General features: G+C 38.3%; 3 protein-coding genes across 13 annotated transcripts in view; all 3 read right to left on the reverse strand.

Moving 5' to 3' along the window:
- Positions 1 to 506: 506 nt before the first annotated feature.
- Positions 507 to 4,063, reverse strand: nme5 (NME/NM23 family member 5). Of its 2 annotated transcripts, none has more exons than XM_034883414.1 (5): positions 3,689 to 4,063; positions 1,984 to 2,189; positions 1,008 to 1,108; positions 861 to 912; positions 507 to 694 (listed from the first exon to the last, which is right to left on the reverse strand). In XM_034883414.1, the coding sequence occupies exons 1-5, from the start codon at positions 3,824 to 3,826 to the stop codon at positions 673 to 675; spliced, it is 519 nt and encodes a 172-aa protein (XP_034739305.1). In that variant the 5' UTR covers positions 3,827 to 4,063; the 3' UTR covers positions 507 to 672. The 2 variants fall into 2 exon arrangements, with proteins under 2 accessions (XP_034739305.1, XP_034739304.1); XM_034883413.1 differs by having other exon boundaries at positions 794 to 912.
- A 335-nt stretch (positions 4,064 to 4,398) lies between these two features.
- On the reverse strand, positions 4,399 to 8,496 carry rack1 (receptor for activated C kinase 1). The gene is made up of 8 exons (XM_034883968.1): positions 8,230 to 8,496; positions 7,544 to 7,715; positions 6,485 to 6,632; positions 5,907 to 6,002; positions 5,597 to 5,707; positions 5,124 to 5,264; positions 4,756 to 4,866; positions 4,399 to 4,509 (listed from the first exon to the last, which is right to left on the reverse strand). The coding sequence occupies exons 1-8, from the start codon at positions 8,336 to 8,338 to the stop codon at positions 4,444 to 4,446; spliced, it is 954 nt and encodes a 317-aa protein (XP_034739859.1). The 5' UTR covers positions 8,339 to 8,496; the 3' UTR covers positions 4,399 to 4,443.
- Positions 8,497 to 11,037: 2,541 nt separating this feature from the next.
- si:dkeyp-44a8.4 (collagen alpha-1(XXIII) chain) overlaps positions 11,038 to 18,147 on the reverse strand; it is a 126,912-nt gene continuing 119,802 nt past the window's right edge. For 4 of the 10 annotated variants that reach the window (XM_034883756.1, XM_034883752.1, XM_034883754.1 and 1 more), the window contains 14 exons: positions 18,011 to 18,055; positions 17,836 to 17,880; positions 17,652 to 17,732; positions 17,505 to 17,558; positions 17,316 to 17,372; positions 17,187 to 17,213; positions 17,039 to 17,098; positions 16,656 to 16,727; positions 16,543 to 16,569; positions 16,382 to 16,435; positions 16,195 to 16,281; positions 15,899 to 15,994; positions 14,954 to 14,992; positions 13,385 to 14,177 (listed from right to left, as the gene is read on the reverse strand). In XM_034883756.1, the coding sequence (XP_034739647.1) occupies positions 14,127 to 14,177; positions 14,954 to 14,992; positions 15,899 to 15,994; positions 16,195 to 16,281; positions 16,382 to 16,435; positions 16,543 to 16,569; positions 16,656 to 16,727; positions 17,039 to 17,098; positions 17,187 to 17,213; positions 17,316 to 17,372; positions 17,505 to 17,558; positions 17,652 to 17,732; positions 17,836 to 17,880; positions 18,011 to 18,055 (795 nt within the window). In that variant the 3' untranslated portion in view covers positions 13,385 to 14,126. Of the gene's footprint in view, positions 11,259 to 13,383; positions 14,178 to 14,612; positions 14,655 to 14,953; positions 14,993 to 15,898; positions 15,995 to 16,194; positions 16,282 to 16,381; positions 16,436 to 16,542; positions 16,570 to 16,655; positions 16,728 to 17,038; positions 17,099 to 17,186; positions 17,214 to 17,315; positions 17,373 to 17,504; positions 17,559 to 17,651; positions 17,733 to 17,835; positions 17,881 to 18,010; positions 18,056 to 18,147 lie in introns of those variants that run through there. The other 6 variants (XM_034883751.1, XM_034883747.1, XM_034883753.1 and 3 more) reach the window with 5 other exon arrangements.

Genomic DNA, 18,147 nt, shown 5'->3' on the forward strand with positions numbered 1-18,147 from the left:
TCTGTAAACTAACACACAAACTTCTCTAAAGCCCCCTGAATAAAACGCCATAATGCTCATTTGACCGAGTGAAGTCACTTCGTTGATCCAGTAACATATTTTTTAGACAGCCACGCTTTACAATCTCATTTTGTGTTAAAGAACCAGTTCCAGAGGAGCAACAAGAGATGAAGACATGAAGCTGGTCAAAGCATGGTACACCAGAAGATCTTATTATATGAGTGTTTGGTCCAATTTAGTTAATGTTATCAACTTAACATAGGTCATGCAACTCATCCAATTAATTTGGTGCAATAATACTCACTAAATAAACCAACTGGCTGATTAACTACATTGCTTCGTTAGACCTGGTGAGATCGCATTGTTAACAATAAATCTGAGATATTTGATTTATTACATACATTTTAGGTTATGAATCGAGTCACACCATTGGAGGAAATGTTAAAGGAAGAACAAGTGGTTTACAAAATAGGACAAACTTACCGGAAAGCAAACAAAACAGAGGATTAGTGCTGAAAAGACATTTTGTTTAATCAAAGCACGGAACAGGTACATTTGTCTAAAATAATTACGTCTGGTATTATGTATTGGGCCCCCTTTGTCTCTGTTGTTATTGTGCTTCTTCCAGAATGGCTCCATCACATATTTTAGGTTGGTTTGGATTGTTGTTGATCAGCCAGTCAGCAAGCCAAATCTATTGAAGACAAAAGTGCAGGATAACATGGTAACAGCAATAAATACCTGGCTAGTAAATAACTGTATTTCTTTTAAATATCCAGCATCAAATACTTACACAGGGATTGTGTGGCTTGTACTTGCAGAGCTCAGTGAGTCCACGTAGCAGAGTTGGGTTTACATACTTGCTCAGGTATTCTGCGGTGGCTTCTCTTGATGGAAAAGGCTCGATTACAGCTGCAGAGAGAAACCATGTGGGGTACACAATCATAAGAGTTCAATACTACATTTCTATACAAACAACTGTATGTGTGCTTGTTTGTCTTACTTACAGTTAGGGAACATGAATTTGATCTCCCTTTCAGCCGCATGAAACGACTCGCTGCCATGGAGTGCGTTTTTAAGGTCAGAAGTGCCATATTTTGCTCTAAGGCTGAAGGGAAAATACATCATATCACACCTTCATATACATATCTCTGCCAGGGTCGTCATGACTGCCCATGACCTTTGCCCCATCTACATTAGCTAAAAAAACATTGAATCATGATGCCAAGCAGGATGAATCGCACTCACAGGGCATGGTGACCTTATGTACTGATAAACAGAAGCTCGGCCCAGAATTACAATCAATTATACATGTATGTGCAAATATCTAAACTACTGCTTGATCAAACGTTTGCATTGTAAGCTTAATACACAGTAGCAAGACCTCAGAGAATATTATGAGTACTTTTTCAAAACCACATAGATAATCTACTGTCAAGAATATGTTTGACCTAACGTTATTATTTTGTTTAATATAATGTGTCCATTACACAGGACTCCTGTCCAACTCTGTCTGACCAAAGGATTGGTGCCATGATATCAAAGAAATATTATAAATGTATAATATTTCTGCAAAAAATATAAAATATAAAATATAAATATAAAGTATTTATATAAAGTATATAAATACTTTATATTTATATAAAGTATTGTAACAGCCTAATGTGGATGTGCACAAACACTAATAAATATGGGACAGGCACAGAATAGATAGATAGAGGAATAGTAGTTATTCAAAGTGTTTTTTATATACTGCAGGTCTGTTAATTAGTCTGTTTGTTAATGCCAGCCTGTTTTTCTAAGTAAATTTCATGGGCTAGATCATCAGCCTGGTTTGTGTATACACACCACTTTCCATAAGCATTAGGCAGTGATTTGGTCCATTGTAAGAGCTACATTATAGATATGAAAAAAAACATATGCCATAGAAAGAACAGACAACAAAACAAAAGACTTCAACACCTTAAAAGTTAACAGACTGACCATCCTGGATGAGTTTCTCTGGTCTTGGCGCTGTTGACAGGCCCTATGATGGACTTCCAGTGGGCGATGGCGTTGTCGCGGGCCAGCGTCATGGCAACGATGGGGCCAGAGCTCATGAAGGCAGTCAAGCTGGGGAAGAAGAGCTTTCCATATTGGTCTGCGTAGAAGTCACTGCACTGCTCTGGACTTAGCTGCAGCTTCCGCCTCTGCCACAAGAATGAAGTATTGGACACTTCTGTGCAATGTGAATTGATTCTGGATATTTGAAATCAGTATTTACCTTAATACTAATTCTGATATATTTCCACTCTATTTTTTTATTTAAATAAAAAACTTTTTGATAAAGATCCTTTAAATTTGGTGATTTGAAAAAAAAAGTGTGACCACTTGTGCTGAGCAGGATATTGTTAGCACTCTCTGGTGGACAAAATATATAGTGAGTGCGTCAAAATGTCTGTTCAATTGTTTTAAGACCGCAACAGCCTCCTTTGCGACCGAGCATATCAGGTCGGCCGAAATGAAGGAAGCCGCACCCCCAACGGACCACCGCACGGAACACACCGAACAGACTCGAGTCCCCGAACTCACCAGACGGTCTGACAGACTATAATGGGTCAGCGTGTCCGGGCCTTAAGGGACAATTTAAGGGAAACTTAAAGCTAAAGTTAACTTCCGATTCGCAGCGTCCGACTCAGCAGGGAAACATATTTTACATTGCTGAGTGACTCCTCCGTTTTTTTAACCTTGTGTTCGTCATTAAGATAAATTACATTTTAAGATTCGTAAAAGCTTTATTGTATTTATGAGAATGCAATAAAGGGAGATTTCACAGTTTTCTCATGTGTAGACCACATTGGACTAGGTCCAGATCCAAAACCTCGAGCCTATACCCAGACTTTTCAAATGTGGACTTAATTATCCTAGAGAGGCTAAAGATTCTTAAAAACTTAAATTTCTTAAAAACAAATTTAAAAAACATTTTTTTTTCGTGAAAGCTTAATTCAATTTGTGAAAATGCAATAAAAGGGGATTTTCTTATGTTTCTATTCATATGTAAATCACATTGAGCCAAGTCCAGATCCAAAACCACTATTTATAATTAAGTCCAGATTTGACAAATGTCGGTATAGTGGTTTTCAATGTGGACTTTGTTCAAAGTTGTCATGTGAAAAAAAAACTGTGAATTCTGCCTTGATTGCATTTTAAAGAAATAGAATAAAGCTTTCACAAGTCTGAAACTGTGAATCACCCTTTATTGCTTTCTCATAAAGACAAAATATAAAATCATTTTAATAAATAATTTACCTTAATGACCTACACGATTTCAATACAGTAGAGGGTTAAAAAACGGAAGATCAGTCACTCAGCAATGTAAACTACCGCTGTTTCCATGCTGAATCGGAAGCCAATTTCAGAGTTAAGTTTCCCTTAATCTTTAAATCAGAAGCCAACTCCAACGTCATGACCAGCCATGTATCATTCAGGTTTTACACACAAATAAAAAAAAACTACAAGAAAAACGCCGTAACGTTACTTGTTTACGCTGGGGCAATTTATAACATAATCATACGAACTATTGCCTCAAAAACTATTAGTTGGACCAACCTCTTCCGGACACGATGCAACAAACCTAAAGATTGCCGTCTATGGATGGTATTAATACGCTGAACGTCTCGGCTGTATTTTCTGGGACATTTGAACCAACCTGCAGGATAATGAAGCCCGATTTGAGTACAATGTCCTCAATCTCATCAGCTTTGTGGATGGCATCTGGTTTAATAAGGGCCAGAGTTCTTTCCACATAGATGCGAGGATAAGAAGCTTGGTCCATCTTCCCCGGCATGCAACACAAGTGTCTGTAGCATTTAGCTAGCTAATAAGGTTACGATACTTTCCGTCCCTTCAACTAAACTTCGTTAGACATTAGCTCTAAGCGTTATATTGGTTATAACAGTTGAGTTACACTAAATGTTTTGTAGCATTAGTTGGTAAATTTGATAAGTATCGTTAATACAAATTAAAAACCGTCAAGAGCCGCTCGGCTGCCTTCTAACCCCGTTCTTGATGTCTGTTTGGGTTGCTAGGATACCATTACAAACCTACGGCAACTCGAGCAGGTCAACTGATGGAAGACATTGGGGTAAATCTATTCCATTTGGACACATTCATCTGGTAAATATGTATTAACCTTCCAGTTTTAGGGTGTTTAATAGAGGGTACGTTCTTTACACCAGCATTTGTGTATTTAAGTGACGAAAAATGATTTTCCTTAAAGTCATTATTGTTTTGTTGAAGTTTCGAATGCATTGTCCCTGCTGCAATTATAGCTTTGTGATTTTTTTTTTACACTGATAATAAACATCTTATTTCATGTATTATCATTGTTACAGTGTTGAAACCAAGACGGCACACATCATTTTCAAACAGTCTTTTATTCAAAGTAGCTTTGATGAAAAGTTCTTATCGAGTTCCAATAGTGACCTGCCACACTCTGATCAGGTTGTCAGTGTAGCCAGCAAACAGGGTCTGTTGAGAAAAAGTGGGATAAAGGATCATTCATTACTCAAATTCTGTAATTTTATAGACCTGTAGTTAGCAAATTAATATAAAGAAAAGTTTTTAATTCCCCTCATATTTGCAGGACTGTCATCATTTGACATCAGAGTTAAAAGTGAATGGGTATAATCACTGGGGGTAAACACTTAAACCACTGATAAGTGGGAAAGCCAAACATCTGTACTGGAAGGTCCTAGAGAGCTGAGTGTGTTGTACCTGTCCATCAGCAGACCACGCCAGGGAAGTACACTGTGGGGGTTCAGCCTTGCTGTTTGTGCTGATCACTTCCTGTCTCAGCTCATCTACAATGATCTTGCCCTCCAGATCCTACATGAAGAGACAAAAACACCAGAGGCAGTGCATTGAGTAACTGTTCAGTGCATCAGTAGCATCAGATCAATGAAGGAAAAAAAAAATGCATCCAAAATAAATTACAAAGTACAAATTGGTCAGGGTTAGAGCTCGGAAACAGCCTCTTTATCATCAAAGAATACAGTTGGCATTTGAGGTTTCATCACTGCCCTTTGCACTGTAGCTTTAAATGGACCATAAACTGGGCATGAGATTATTTTTAATGAAGTTACCCAAATCTTGATACTGGGGCCAGTAGCAGCACACAGCCAGTAACGGTTGGGGCTGAAGCAGAGGGCATTGATGGTGTCACCGCTGTCCAGAGTGTAGAGGTGCTTGCCCTCATTCAGGTCCCACAGCATGGCCTGGCCATCCTAGATGGAAAGAGAAAATAAGCTTCAATAGCCATATGTCGATTTAGGATAATTGCATGAAACTCAACAGCTAACTAGGGAGTTTGTTGCCTAATGTTTACAATTATTTAGCACCAATATTGTGTGGGTGGCAAATAAGTCCTTCAAGCGCAGGTCACACTCAGAAACAGCCTCTTTATCATCAATGTTAAACAGATGCATTGAAAGTTTTCATCACTGCTAAAACCTGCAGCTGGACTTACATTGGTGCTTTAATTGAGTTCACAATGGTGAAAAAGGCTTAAAAACCATTCTGTGGCAGTCAATAAAAACTGAAAAAAAAAGTTGTTTACCCTTCCACCAGATGCACACAGGGAGCCATCGGGAGAGACCGTCACTGTGTTCAGGAATCCAGTGTGGCCAATGTGGTTGGTCTTCAGCTTGCAGTTGGCCAGGTTCCACACCTAGGAGCAAAGGACAAAGACTATGTCACCACTATTGTAGTATAAAGTTATGCGGGTTTTGTTCTCGACCTGAGGTGGTCAGGTCATGCTAGGTTCCCCCCCTAATCACGGCTATTTAAGTTTCATTCAGACTTATTTTAAACCACAGAGAACAGACCTTGAAGGCAAAAAGCTAAGTTGTTTTAGAAAAGCACCGTACCTTGACCATCTTGTCCCAGCCGCAGGAGACAATGATGGGGTTGCTGCTGTTGGGGGAGAAGCGCACGCAAGACGTCCACTCAGAATGGCCCTCATCCTGCAAATTGAGAAGATACATATGTCAGTCTCTGGTTAACCAAAAATAGGGATTTTTTTTTTAATTGGCCAGATGAAAATCTGGCAACGTAGGGGTTAAAACTAATGTTTTAAGTAGGTTTTTATTTGCCTGCTTATTAGCAACATGAAACCTAGTTTATATACATTTTCAACCAACTAAAGCCACTGCATCTTTGTTAAATGTATTAGGCATGGCTGGACATAACTAACTGTTGTAGAATACTATTCTTTTAAAGGCAGTGGTGACTAGGTGAGCAGCATTTGTTTCCATTTGACATCAATTTGAACTTCTAATTGTAAGGGTAGTTTTGGTTTCCAAGTCGGGGCCGCCAAGTTTCAACTTCTACTTTAATTACGTAATTAGGCGCAAGGCCAATAACCGGCACTTGAATCCTGAATACTAGATCTAAAAACAAAAAGAGCGACTGATACTCAAGACATCGACATGAGTTGGCAGCTCACCTGGATGGTGTACTTGCAGACTCCAAGGGTGTTCCATAGCTTGATGGTCTTGTCCCGGGAGCCAGACACAATCTGGCGGTTATCAGCAGAAAAAGCCACACTCAGAACATCCTTGGTGTGTCCAACAAATTGGCGGGTGGTGAGGCCACTAGGGAAACACCACACCAAACATTTCAGAACTCAAAATGGTTGTACATCTTAAGACTCCTAACTAGAAGGAAGCTTGTCCAATATTGCTATACCAGTTAAGAACATTTCAAAAAAAGCTACACACGTTTAAAACTCAAGCCAACTTTTCTTAAAATCAATTTTCTGTGTTTACAAAATGTAACGCTGGATAATGTACATATTTAATTGATCATCTTTTGGGTTAAAAACAATTAAAAGATGGTCCCTATCCTCAATCCATAAATCTGGCGTCTAGAAGATATTTGTTTATTCCAAAAATTTTGTAACAACCTTCAAGGAGAAAAGCATAAGTGATAAGGTGCAAGATTGACTTTAAATAGAGATAATTAGCCATATTGCCCAACTATCATGCAGGTCACGCATATGTACTGTAATTAAGCTGCTCTGTCCATATGAGAACCATCAATTTGCTGAAAAGTTAACCAAATTAAATTTGATCTATTGATGGAATGGAGAAAGGATTAATGAAGACCTGATGTAGCTTAGCTATGAACTCATTTACGTGATGCCAAGCTGACCAAATGAAACTTGTCATTTAGGCATAGTTTTGGGGGGATTCCGGTGGCTAAGCTAAACCAGGCCTAGGTCAAGAGTATTACGTTTGACATACTATTCACCTGGTTTAATAATAGAAAGTTTGTGATGGCATTCAATTTGGAAACCAGTAGTAGAAAGTGCAATCTTTGTTTCACGCAAGTTACTATCCCAACATCAGATCTGATTTCATGCATCCAGAATTCCTTGCAGAACTGAAAACACGCTCCTGTTACACAAACAAATCATCTACAGTACATGTAGAAGAAACAGCTTGCCACCTTACACCCCAAAGATCTGACCAGTACTGAAGAGATTTCCACTCCTTGCACTTACGTGGTGAGGTCCCACAGGCGGAGGCACCCATCCCAGGCACCGGACAGGGCAAACTGTCCATCTGAGGAGATGACCACGTCACTCACAAAGTGAGAGTGGCCCATCAAGGAGCGTTGGGGAATGCCGTAGTTGGTTTCATCACGGGTCAGTTTCCACATGATAATAGACTTGTCTGGAAAACAAACATTAAGATATTGTTTAATTAAAGTGTCCACAATTCATCTGGTAAACACCTGACATTAACATGGCCATGCAGGGATTCGTTGTGCAAGTGCATTGCCAAGGTAAACTGTCAAACATTTAGGCAGTTAACGTTAGTAACAAAAAGGTTTAATCTACTCTGTTCATGACAGGACTGTGGTCTGATCCAGACATTAGAGCAGAGAACTACACTGGTGTTATTTAACGTGTCGCATATGCGCTGTGGGTTTGTGAGGCTGATTTACAGTTTACGCTCAAGTGTAAGCTAGCTTGGATAACCGGCGTCTTTCTCTAAGTTTGAGCTGATTATGTCGACATAAAAAACCGGTATACCAACATTACGTGCATTAGTGGCCGGTTATGTAGCTATATTTTGTGAGTCACTCGCACCAGTATTGCCATTTACCGTACGTTACACCCGCAAACCAACTAGCTGGCTAATGCTAACCTAGCCATGTTGGCCAACCCGGCGGAGGAAGCCTCACCTCGGGACGCAGACAGAATCATGTCGGGATACTGGGGCGTCGTGGCGATCTGGGTGACCCATCCACTGTGCCCCTTAAGGGTCCCCCTCACTGTCATCTGCTCGGTCATTTTGGCGAGGTTCGGTGGTGCCTTTTACAAGGATGGATTCGGATTTTTCTGAGGTCCAGAAAAACCTAAGTCCTCATCGCATCTGTGCACAGAGGAAAAGGAAGCACAGACCCGGATGCAAAAAATATGAGGGGTGAACAGCCCGCAGAGGATTCTGGGAAATGTGGACTTCACACTGATTTTACCGTTCTCTTAATATATCCATGGCTTTAAAACTTTATTTAAGTATGGTACAATAAAAAAAATATAAGAAAATATATTAGTGAGTTATCTGATGGATGACCATAACTGTATTTACCACATTTAATTGGGATTTAGTTGATGCAAAGCACTCGATGCACATGTAGGCCTATATTATAAAGGACTTACAAATTTATAGATTGGTCATCACAAGATTTTATGAGAGCCACAACAGTCAAAATAATGAGTCTCACAATTTACAATACCCCACATGTTGGCTAAAAGTTCTGGTAAAGTTTTTCAATCAAGTAATTTTTGATTTTGTACAGTGCACTGTAACTTTTATTCTTGTAACTATTTTTTAAACTTGTCTTGTTCTATTTTGGCTGTGTTTTCAATTAACTGCTCTTTAATGTTTTGTATAGAGCACTTTAAGTTGCCCTGTTGCTGAAATGTGCTATATAGCCTATACATGAAGCTGCTTTGCCTTGGCTTATTGAGATCAGGAACCATCATTTTTGGAAAATGTCACATTCTTAATTGGAAAGTTTGAATTGCCCTTTAACTTGATTTATAAATTAATTTAAGGATTGCCTTCCTTTGTTATGGATCACTGATGCTATAGTGCCGATACTGAATCTTTAGGAGACTTTTAAATATATTTCTAGACTTTCTTTAACTTTTTGGAACAATATGCACTTAAGTTGTGCTTAAAAAAATGTAAAAACAAATTTGCCATCTTTTACATAAAATGTTTATTTAACAATACCAACATCTGAACGTCTCGTAATTAATTCTTAGACAGAATATTTATACATATGTCTACATTACAAAGTGTTACGTACCAAAGTAGTTTAGGGGTGGAGGACGCAACCAGTTTAAAACAATAAACCCGGAACAGAAAACAAACGGCAAATAAAGTAATTTATTGTGGAGGAGAAAACTTCCAGTTTCAACAAACTATGATGCATGCATGCAATATAGATGTAAAACAATCCCATGGTGGTCAATGACTCTAAGTTATGTGACATCAATTGAATAGTCACAAACATTGCACCCGAAAACATAAAGCAATGTGTTGTAAAAACTAGCTAATATTTACAATTAAAATTATTAAATTTAGTGTTGCTATAACCAATTCTTCCCCGTTAACTGCAACACTTGTGTTGTTGTTGAAACAATGAGGTCATTCATCTGTAAAAATGGAGGACATTTGTGAAAATGAGAATTGTTTGTGAAAATGTCTATAAATTAAGAGCAGACTTCATTGGCATAATCGCCATTATTTGTCCTTCTTATAAGCGTATTTGAGCCAGATGGTCCAAAGAAACACTGATGCCACCAACAACTCCATTTGGATGAGAAGAAACTTTCCACTGGGGTTGTGTTGTGCAGAGTTAGTTGAAATGCTCTTTTGCTTTGGAGCTTTCCGTGTTGTTTCAGGGGTCAACAGCAACCTGGACATGGCCCTGCCATGTCCACTGATCAACACATTCAGATTAGCTTCATGGCAACTTTCTCTGGATTTGTTTGAACATTGCATTGGTTAATATTGAGTTTAGTAGTTACTGATACTGAAAGATTGCTTTTTAATGAAATATCAACTACAAGAATGGATTACCATGCAATTTGGTATGGGCACAGTAGGTCTATGTTCCCCTCAGGATGAAATAAAATAACTTTAGTGGGCCCCTTGCCTATAGTGCCACCATCAGGTCAATACTTTGGTTTGTGTCAAAATATCTGCAAAATTGATGCAAGGACATTGTGACCCATTATCCTCAGCTGTACTTTGTGTTAAGTGCTCATTATAAACGTTAGCATACTGACAAACTAAAACGGTGAGCCACATCAGTATAGTATCATTGTTGTTGTGAGCGTGTTAGCATTACCTCAAAGCACCGTCCCTGAGTCCCTCACAGAGCTTCTACGGCTGTAGACTATTTAACCCAAGGCTTTATCTGCTAGTGAAGAGTAGCAAGTGTCACATATATGAAAATGTTGTATAACTTTATAAATGTAGGAAGTTTTCACAGTCAATCAGACACTGATTGGTTTCAGTCTTTCAAACGTCTGAAGATGTAAGGAAAGCTGCTGTCTCTAACATGTCCACTGGATACAATGCTGGGGCAGCCTTCCATTATGGTGTGTTGGGCTCTGATCGTACTGTTTGCACCTTTGCGTAAATGTGTATTAAATTACATTAACTTACAGAATCATATGTTCTGATCTTGTTTTTTGTGGTACGGCTCTATTGCATTACTTTGTGCATGTTTTTCTTTTACAGCTTTTGTGTGTTTTTTCTCGCTGACCAAATTAATTTACATTATTGGATAATAAATGCAATGTTTGCTATCCTGAATAATTACATGTCTGTTTTTTATGTCATTGCATTTTTTATACATGTGTGAGGTAAGGTTGGTAGAACACCTCGATGTTATAATAATGTTAAATGAATGAAACTGAATATTTTACATGATTATGATTTAATGGACAAAAAAAACAACATTAAACTGGAGAGGTTGCTTCAGTCTACATGTTTAGTTGACCAGATTTCACGTTATACATTTTTAGACAATTACAAAAATAGCTTAATTCTTTTACAACCAAATACACAACCAAAAACATTTTCACAAATTCAAGCTAATACTGTGACATATGACTTTCTAAAACACCATCTGTTTTCAGACACTGTTCCATTTTCTGACTTCATTAAGCCTTAAACTGAAAGTGATAGAATCTGCACAAGAAATAAACCCATTTCATAATGTTAAGTGACTGATATCCATCAGCTTCCAGTGAAATACTGCTCAGAAGTGTGTGGTCTACAGTTAAAACCCTTCTGCTTTCAATATAACTTCTCAGTCAACATACACATTATTTTTATGATTCTTAAATAAAGTTTGTATGTCAGCTATTATATTTTAGCTTAATGATATACAACTCTCATTTACAGATTTTTGTTTTATAGAAAATGTTAATAGAAGGTTACTTAATAAATGGTGGTGCAGTACAGGTTTAATACTGTATGTCATGTACTGATCTTTCTTACAGAACCCTTGTAAAGTAAAAAAATGAATCCCACTGATATTGAAATGGCTTTGTGTGATGTCAGTTGATAACCCTCTTGTTGTCCTTGGGTCAAATTTTACCCCTTTAAAAAATGTTTATATGTGAAACATGGGTTTCTTTTTAACCAAATTACTACAAAAAATGGACTGGATTCCATACAACGCTCTTTGCAAATACAATTGATCACTTTCATTCCTGATGAAACTCATCTGTACGTTCCTCTGATCTGACTATTAGTCAAAATAATTCATAATTTCTGCTTTTTTAACTCAAATATTAGGTATAATTCTATATAAATGAGGGTTATTGATCATGATTTCCAAAAAGTAAAGTAAAACTACTGGACGAAAATGTCAAATAGTTGTTCGTTTTTGACCAGGGAGGACAACAAAAGGTTAAACTTTACACTTTACAGGTGTTCTGTAAAAAATAAAAGATGTCATTTCAGAATTAAACAGGGACTACCACTGCATGGATATGTGGCCTACATCATGACCATTGGAACATACTGTAAGCCCACTGGTAGATATGTATTACTTTAAAGAGGAGTGACCAATACTGCATGCTTCCTCTCCTTATACTTCACTGCCCTTTAACTTTATTTACCTAATCGGGGATGCGTATTCCTGATTCACTTTTTTACACTTCACATATCCATTTGTGCTCCTTTGATTAATTTGACGAGTTTCTATAAAAATCATACTTACCAAAAAGTACTTTAAACTACGCTAATACTGATCCTGCTTGACATCTGAAAGTGTTGCAACACTGAAACTTTACAGTTTGTGTTGATGTGAATTGGAATTAGTAATGTTTCGCAGAATGTATGTTGATGGTGACTAAAGATAACCAACCAATAGAACATTCTGATGGTTCATGTTCATTTCTAACAATGAAAAGGTTGTAAATGATTGCTAGTCAGCCGTGCCTGGTGATTAACCAGAATGTATATTACTGAATGCTATTAATATTGTGTCAAAAAGTACAACTAATATCAATGTAGAGTATACGGATGTCCACTAAGAAACTTCTTTCATGTGTATGTGTTTCTGTCCATAACCAAATGAAAATTCCATGTAATACAATCAAATACATGTAGTCCAATATTTAAACACAGTACATCAATAAACCCAAGAACAATTTCTTTTTTCCTGTGTTCAACATTCCTTTAAACGATGATCCATGTGGAACTGTCGGCTTGTGTGTGGTTCTGCATATGGATATGCAGAGTAGAGTTTTAAAACGTAAAAGTATTTAAGCACCAACAAATAAATCCATCTGAGAAAAATGTATTACAAAGACCAAAACACACCAATAAAAGTTATCGGATAGTAAATACTAAAACGTTGTGTGATAATTGAAAGAAGCACACACACAAAATGCTAATTAACTGACAATTCTAAACCATTATCTTATGGTGTACTGCTGAATAAAAATGAATAATTATGAAAAGACAAGGGTTGTGTATACATTGGATTCAAATGTTATACTTGAGTCTGTTAGTCCTTCAGGCCAAATGCCTAATATTGATTTAAAAAATATCAAACAAACAACACGTATTTAAGTCAGCAGCAAGAACTCACTGTTGTCCAGAGCAAACTAGCAACAGTAATTAAACACGTCTTCATCAGTGATTAAATGGTAACGATCAGTCAAAAGCCTCAGTTACACTGAAAATATACTAAGAAAAATAATTTGATAGGTAATCATTTGTCAGGGCAACTGAAACTCTGGTTTATTACGAATAGTGTGATAGGTTCCTTCAAATCTTTGAATGGTAAATGGTTCCTGTACTATGTAAAAGCGCATTGAATAGTCATTGAGACTAGAAAAGCGCTATATAAGAACAGTCCATTTACATTTACAAATCTGGCTAAATGTCCCTATCTATATATTCCACAAAAATGGCAATGCACAGGAATGCAAAATGTAACTGGACAAAAATAGGTAAGAATATAACAAAAGAAAAAACAACACACAATTCACCACTGCAACAAGTGTTAGCCATTAAAAGGTAGAATTACTGACTTTTCTGAGTGGCTTGTACAAATGTAAAGACTATTACAGACTACTCATTGCAAATGAAAATAAATCTAATGTTGTTTGAGGTTCCAATGATGGACCACGAGTCATACAAGCTGTCAGAATGCTTAAGAACACAGAGCATCATGATCATGCATTGTATTAGAGAAAATCTTTACCAAAGAGCCATAGCAGAGATCCCCACAACTCGTTCAATGTATCGATGCAGAAAAACCTTCCTTATGTGCCAGTGACGTCGATGACTCCAATATACCTTTGACTGGTTATCAAGCTATTGCGCAACATGATCAGCCACAGGTGTCTTTTCATCTCAGGTGAATGTGGAAATGCAGGTTTCTCTGTCGCCCCCTCCTGGAGAGTTTCCTTAAAAGAGGATCTGAGTGTTCGGTATGACACTGAGGCATTACATGGCTCGCTCTGCTTCATAAAAGCCCATCTGCCCGTACTCTCTGCCTGTCTATGTGTCCTTTCTTCACCAGGTCCCTGCACCCCTTCAGGGCTGAGAGAGACGCTTGCGTTTGAGCTTCTGTCTTGCCATTTCCTCCTTTTTAGAAAACAGAGAAAGGAGAAGAGAGTACTGACCCACATTCCTTCATCTGCCACTCCCAAAGAGTTCTGTCCATCCATCCAAGCATCCGTGAGACTGGGTGAGTGGACACAGTTATATCCATACAGCGTTCATGATTCCAATCAGGCAGCAAGTCAGGCTTTGTTTAGTAAGGCTGCTAGACTGTCAAGGCACTCCAACACCTGGACTATCCTTTAAAGTAGGATCCAACTGCCAGTTCAGTTTCTTCTCTTAAAAACCATAGCTGCAATCTCAACAACACTGGATCTCTAGAGTTTCAAAAACGTTTTCATAATACTGCACACTCAAAGACTTCCTTCTTAAAAAATCTCAATATATTATATAAAATGTTTTATGAAAGAAAGGAAAAAAAGAATGTGGGTTGGTGTAGTATACAATTGCAATATATACCATATCAATATGTACAGATTCCATGCTGCTGGTTAGTCATCACTGCAAAAGAAGAGTAGTGGGGATTAATAAGTAACACATCAAATTAAATGTTATAATAAATAATAATTCATCTCATATAATCATGCTTTACATTTACAAGCTCTCACACTGTAATGTACTTACAAAATGCCACTGTATCAAATAAGAGTAATTATAATAATAAGAGTAATAATGGATGCTTTGGTTGCACATGGTGCTAACTTTTCCCCTGACTATGCCAGCTGCTGTCTCATATTAAAAAATGCTAATCATATAATTAGTTAACAATATGCTTTAAAACGTTATGCCTCTAAACTCACCTTATGCCAGCAGCCTGGTATGGGTAGCCCATCATGTCCCTGCAGAGAGAGAGAGACACAATGTTAACACACCTGTCCAACTGTAGTAATGTCTACGGAGTGCACTCCCTATCAGCAAGCTGATGTTATAAACTGAAATAACGGCCGGGGCTGAGCTATAAAGACAAAACAATTTCCAAGAGAAATGTTGGATTTTTTTCTCTGTAATTTTATTTAAAGTCTTCTAAATGAGAAATCTTCTCATTACTCTAATCCACACATTCTAGATGAGTAAATCCTCATTCCTCTTTATTTAGAAGTAAAAGTTTACATTTTGGGGAGCATTTGGGGAAATACTCTTATTTAGATTTAGATAGATTCAGATTTACAAGATTGATACCATTCTCATATTTGTCTGTTTAAATTAGGCCACAACCAGCAGCTGGTTGGCTTAGCTTAGAATAAAGACTGGAGACATGGAAAACAGCTAGCCTGACTCATATACAATATTTAATATGTTTAAGCCTACAAAAAACAAACTGTAAAAATTCATACAAACCTGATATAATGTGTTAGTTAGGGATTAGAGGTGCTGGTAGACAGATTTTATTTAACCTTGGGACAGAGCCAGGCTACCTGTATACCTCTGTTTAAAGTCTTTATGCTAAGCTAAGCAAAGCTAACCGGCCGCAGGCTCATATTTAACAGACCGATATGAGAGTGGTATTGATATTCTCATTTATTAGACAGTTAATGTTGACACTTTTTCTTTTACTGTACTTTTAATCGGTAAATGTCTCTCTTTACAGTGACTAATACACTAGAACTAAGTGGCTAAGAGCACATGTATAACAGAGTTTGAAAGATGAAAAACACATGAAGCAAAGTGTTTGAATAGAAGATAACAACGATAGGTAGCATAAATAGTGATGTGAGAGTTGGAGGAAGGAAGCAGAGATACTGTACCACAGGACAAGGGGCCTCAGGGCCGGAAGGAGAAAGAGGACGAGGTGGAGGGGAAGAAACACCCACCTGAGACACACCTTTAGTCTCATCACAAGCCTGTCAGCAAGAGGCAGTTACACATTAACAGCTTTGAGAAGAAAACTCAGAGAAACAGAAAATGACAGAAGTGCTCATAGAAGAAAGCAGAGAAATACTGTATAATCTGAGAGGAAAGTGATAGTAAATGAATCAGTTCAAATGTGAAGTATTCCTGTTTGTGTGTGTGTGTGTGTGTGTGTGTGTGTGGTGTGACATACCACAGGACAAGGCTGGTCCAGGCCTGGAGGACCCTGCTCTCCCTTCTGGCCCTTTAGACCTCTCTTTCCCACTGTTCCCCTGTCACCCTAGACACGAGTAGGACAGAGAAAAGCGTTGAGAAAAACATGAATGAATGAATGAATGATTGGGTTGTATTTGAATGCTGACCAATAGTTCTGTGCTAACCTTGTCTCCTCTTTCCCCTCGGTCACCTTTCTCTCCCATCAGACCTGGAAAACCCTGAACATGAAGCACAAGTGGGTCAGAAGGCAGACTATCACCTGGACAAAGGCTAAAGTTTTATTTAGTTGAAACTGTCAAGATCACGATCCAAGTGAAAAACTCACATCTAGTCCCGGCTCCCCTGTTCTGCCCTGCAAACACACATAGTCATAATGTGTGTTTTATTTAGGGCGATAAAAAAATGTAAACACATTTATGGAGGTGATTGTGTGCTTACCTTTTCTCCCTTTGCACCTGGAAGACCCACTAACCCTGCAGCTCCAGTTAGGCCCTGGAGGCCGTCTAATCCCTGCAATTGAAGTACATGATCATCACTGTATGTCCAAGGCAAGGTACGGCAAGGCAGCTTTATTTGCATAGAAAAATTAAACGACAGGGAAATCCAAAGTGCTTAACATAAAACATTAAGAGTAGGGTGAAAACAGTACTAAAATAAAAACAGATAAAACACGAGATGTTATGATTCTAATTTGGAATAATGTAAATGTCTATAAACATAATCCACCCGCAATCCCTGCCGTTCCCAGAAATGCCAGTCCCACCGGTCTTACTTATGTGCAGTTAAATCATGACTTATCACAATGATAACAGCTCACTTACTCTGGGTCCAGGAGCACCAAAGTCCCCCTTATCTCCCTTCATCCCGAATCCAGGCTCACCCTGCATCGAAAGACAGGAACACTGAGTACCAAACAACATGCAATCATAGCCTCCACCACATAACACATGCATGGTCCTGCAGTCTTACCTTCGGACCAGGCATACCATGCAGCCCCTGAAAAACATTGTGCACTGTGAGTGTGACAGCTACTGTACAAGCGCAAACAACAAATGTCTTGAATAGTTTTGGATTTAGACAGTGATGATAACTACTCACCATGGATCCAGGGGGGCCGGGTGGTCCGGGTGGGCCAGGCTGGGAAATCATCTGAACCTAAGCACCATTGAAATTAGAAAAGTAAGAAATTTTTAAAATATTCAGAAGTGATGCAATACATGGGCACACACAATATTACAAATATATGAGTGAAGATGAATGAATGTTACATTTTTGTGTTCAACTAACCAGGTTGTCTTCCATTCTGCAGTTGCCTTTCTCTCCTTTATGTCCGTCCATACCCTGACCCACAAAGAGCAAGATATCAATTTCCAGATGTTTATGTAATAATCACTGTTTGTATATACAGGAAACATGTTTACTGTCACTACTTACAGAAGGCCCGGAGAGCCCCATCTCTCCCTTCTCTCCTCTTTCACCAGGTGGTCCTGTCTCACCCATGGCACCCTTAGGTCCCTGGAGGCAAAGAATCAAGAACAGATGTTGTTTTCAGTTCCATAAGAAAGCACAAACACTATATGGCATTTAATCAGCCTGTGTGTTATTGTCATAATCATACCTTCTCCCCATCAACTCCTGCTGGCCCAGGTAAACCAAGCTCCCCCTGGGAGACGATAAAGAGAGGAAAGATTCACTCTGTGGCTCAGGTTTTAACACAAAATATAATTTGACTTTTATTAAACCCCCATAACTAGCTGGTGGCAGTGCACTGATAGGCTGACAGAGTCCATTACCTTTTCCCCTGAAAGGCCTGGGGGTCCAGGTGGTCCAGGTGGGCCCTACAGAAAGACAGAAATCAAAAGAGTGTTATATAGGCTTGATAAACCTTCTGATGAGGCTAATCTGTCACTGAATTACAATCTATTCATCC

The sequence above is a fragment of the Etheostoma cragini genome, chromosome 10 (assembly GCF_013103735.1).
Source record: "Etheostoma cragini isolate CJK2018 chromosome 10, CSU_Ecrag_1.0, whole genome shotgun sequence".
Taxonomy (NCBI): domain Eukaryota; kingdom Metazoa; phylum Chordata; class Actinopteri; order Perciformes; family Percidae; genus Etheostoma; species Etheostoma cragini.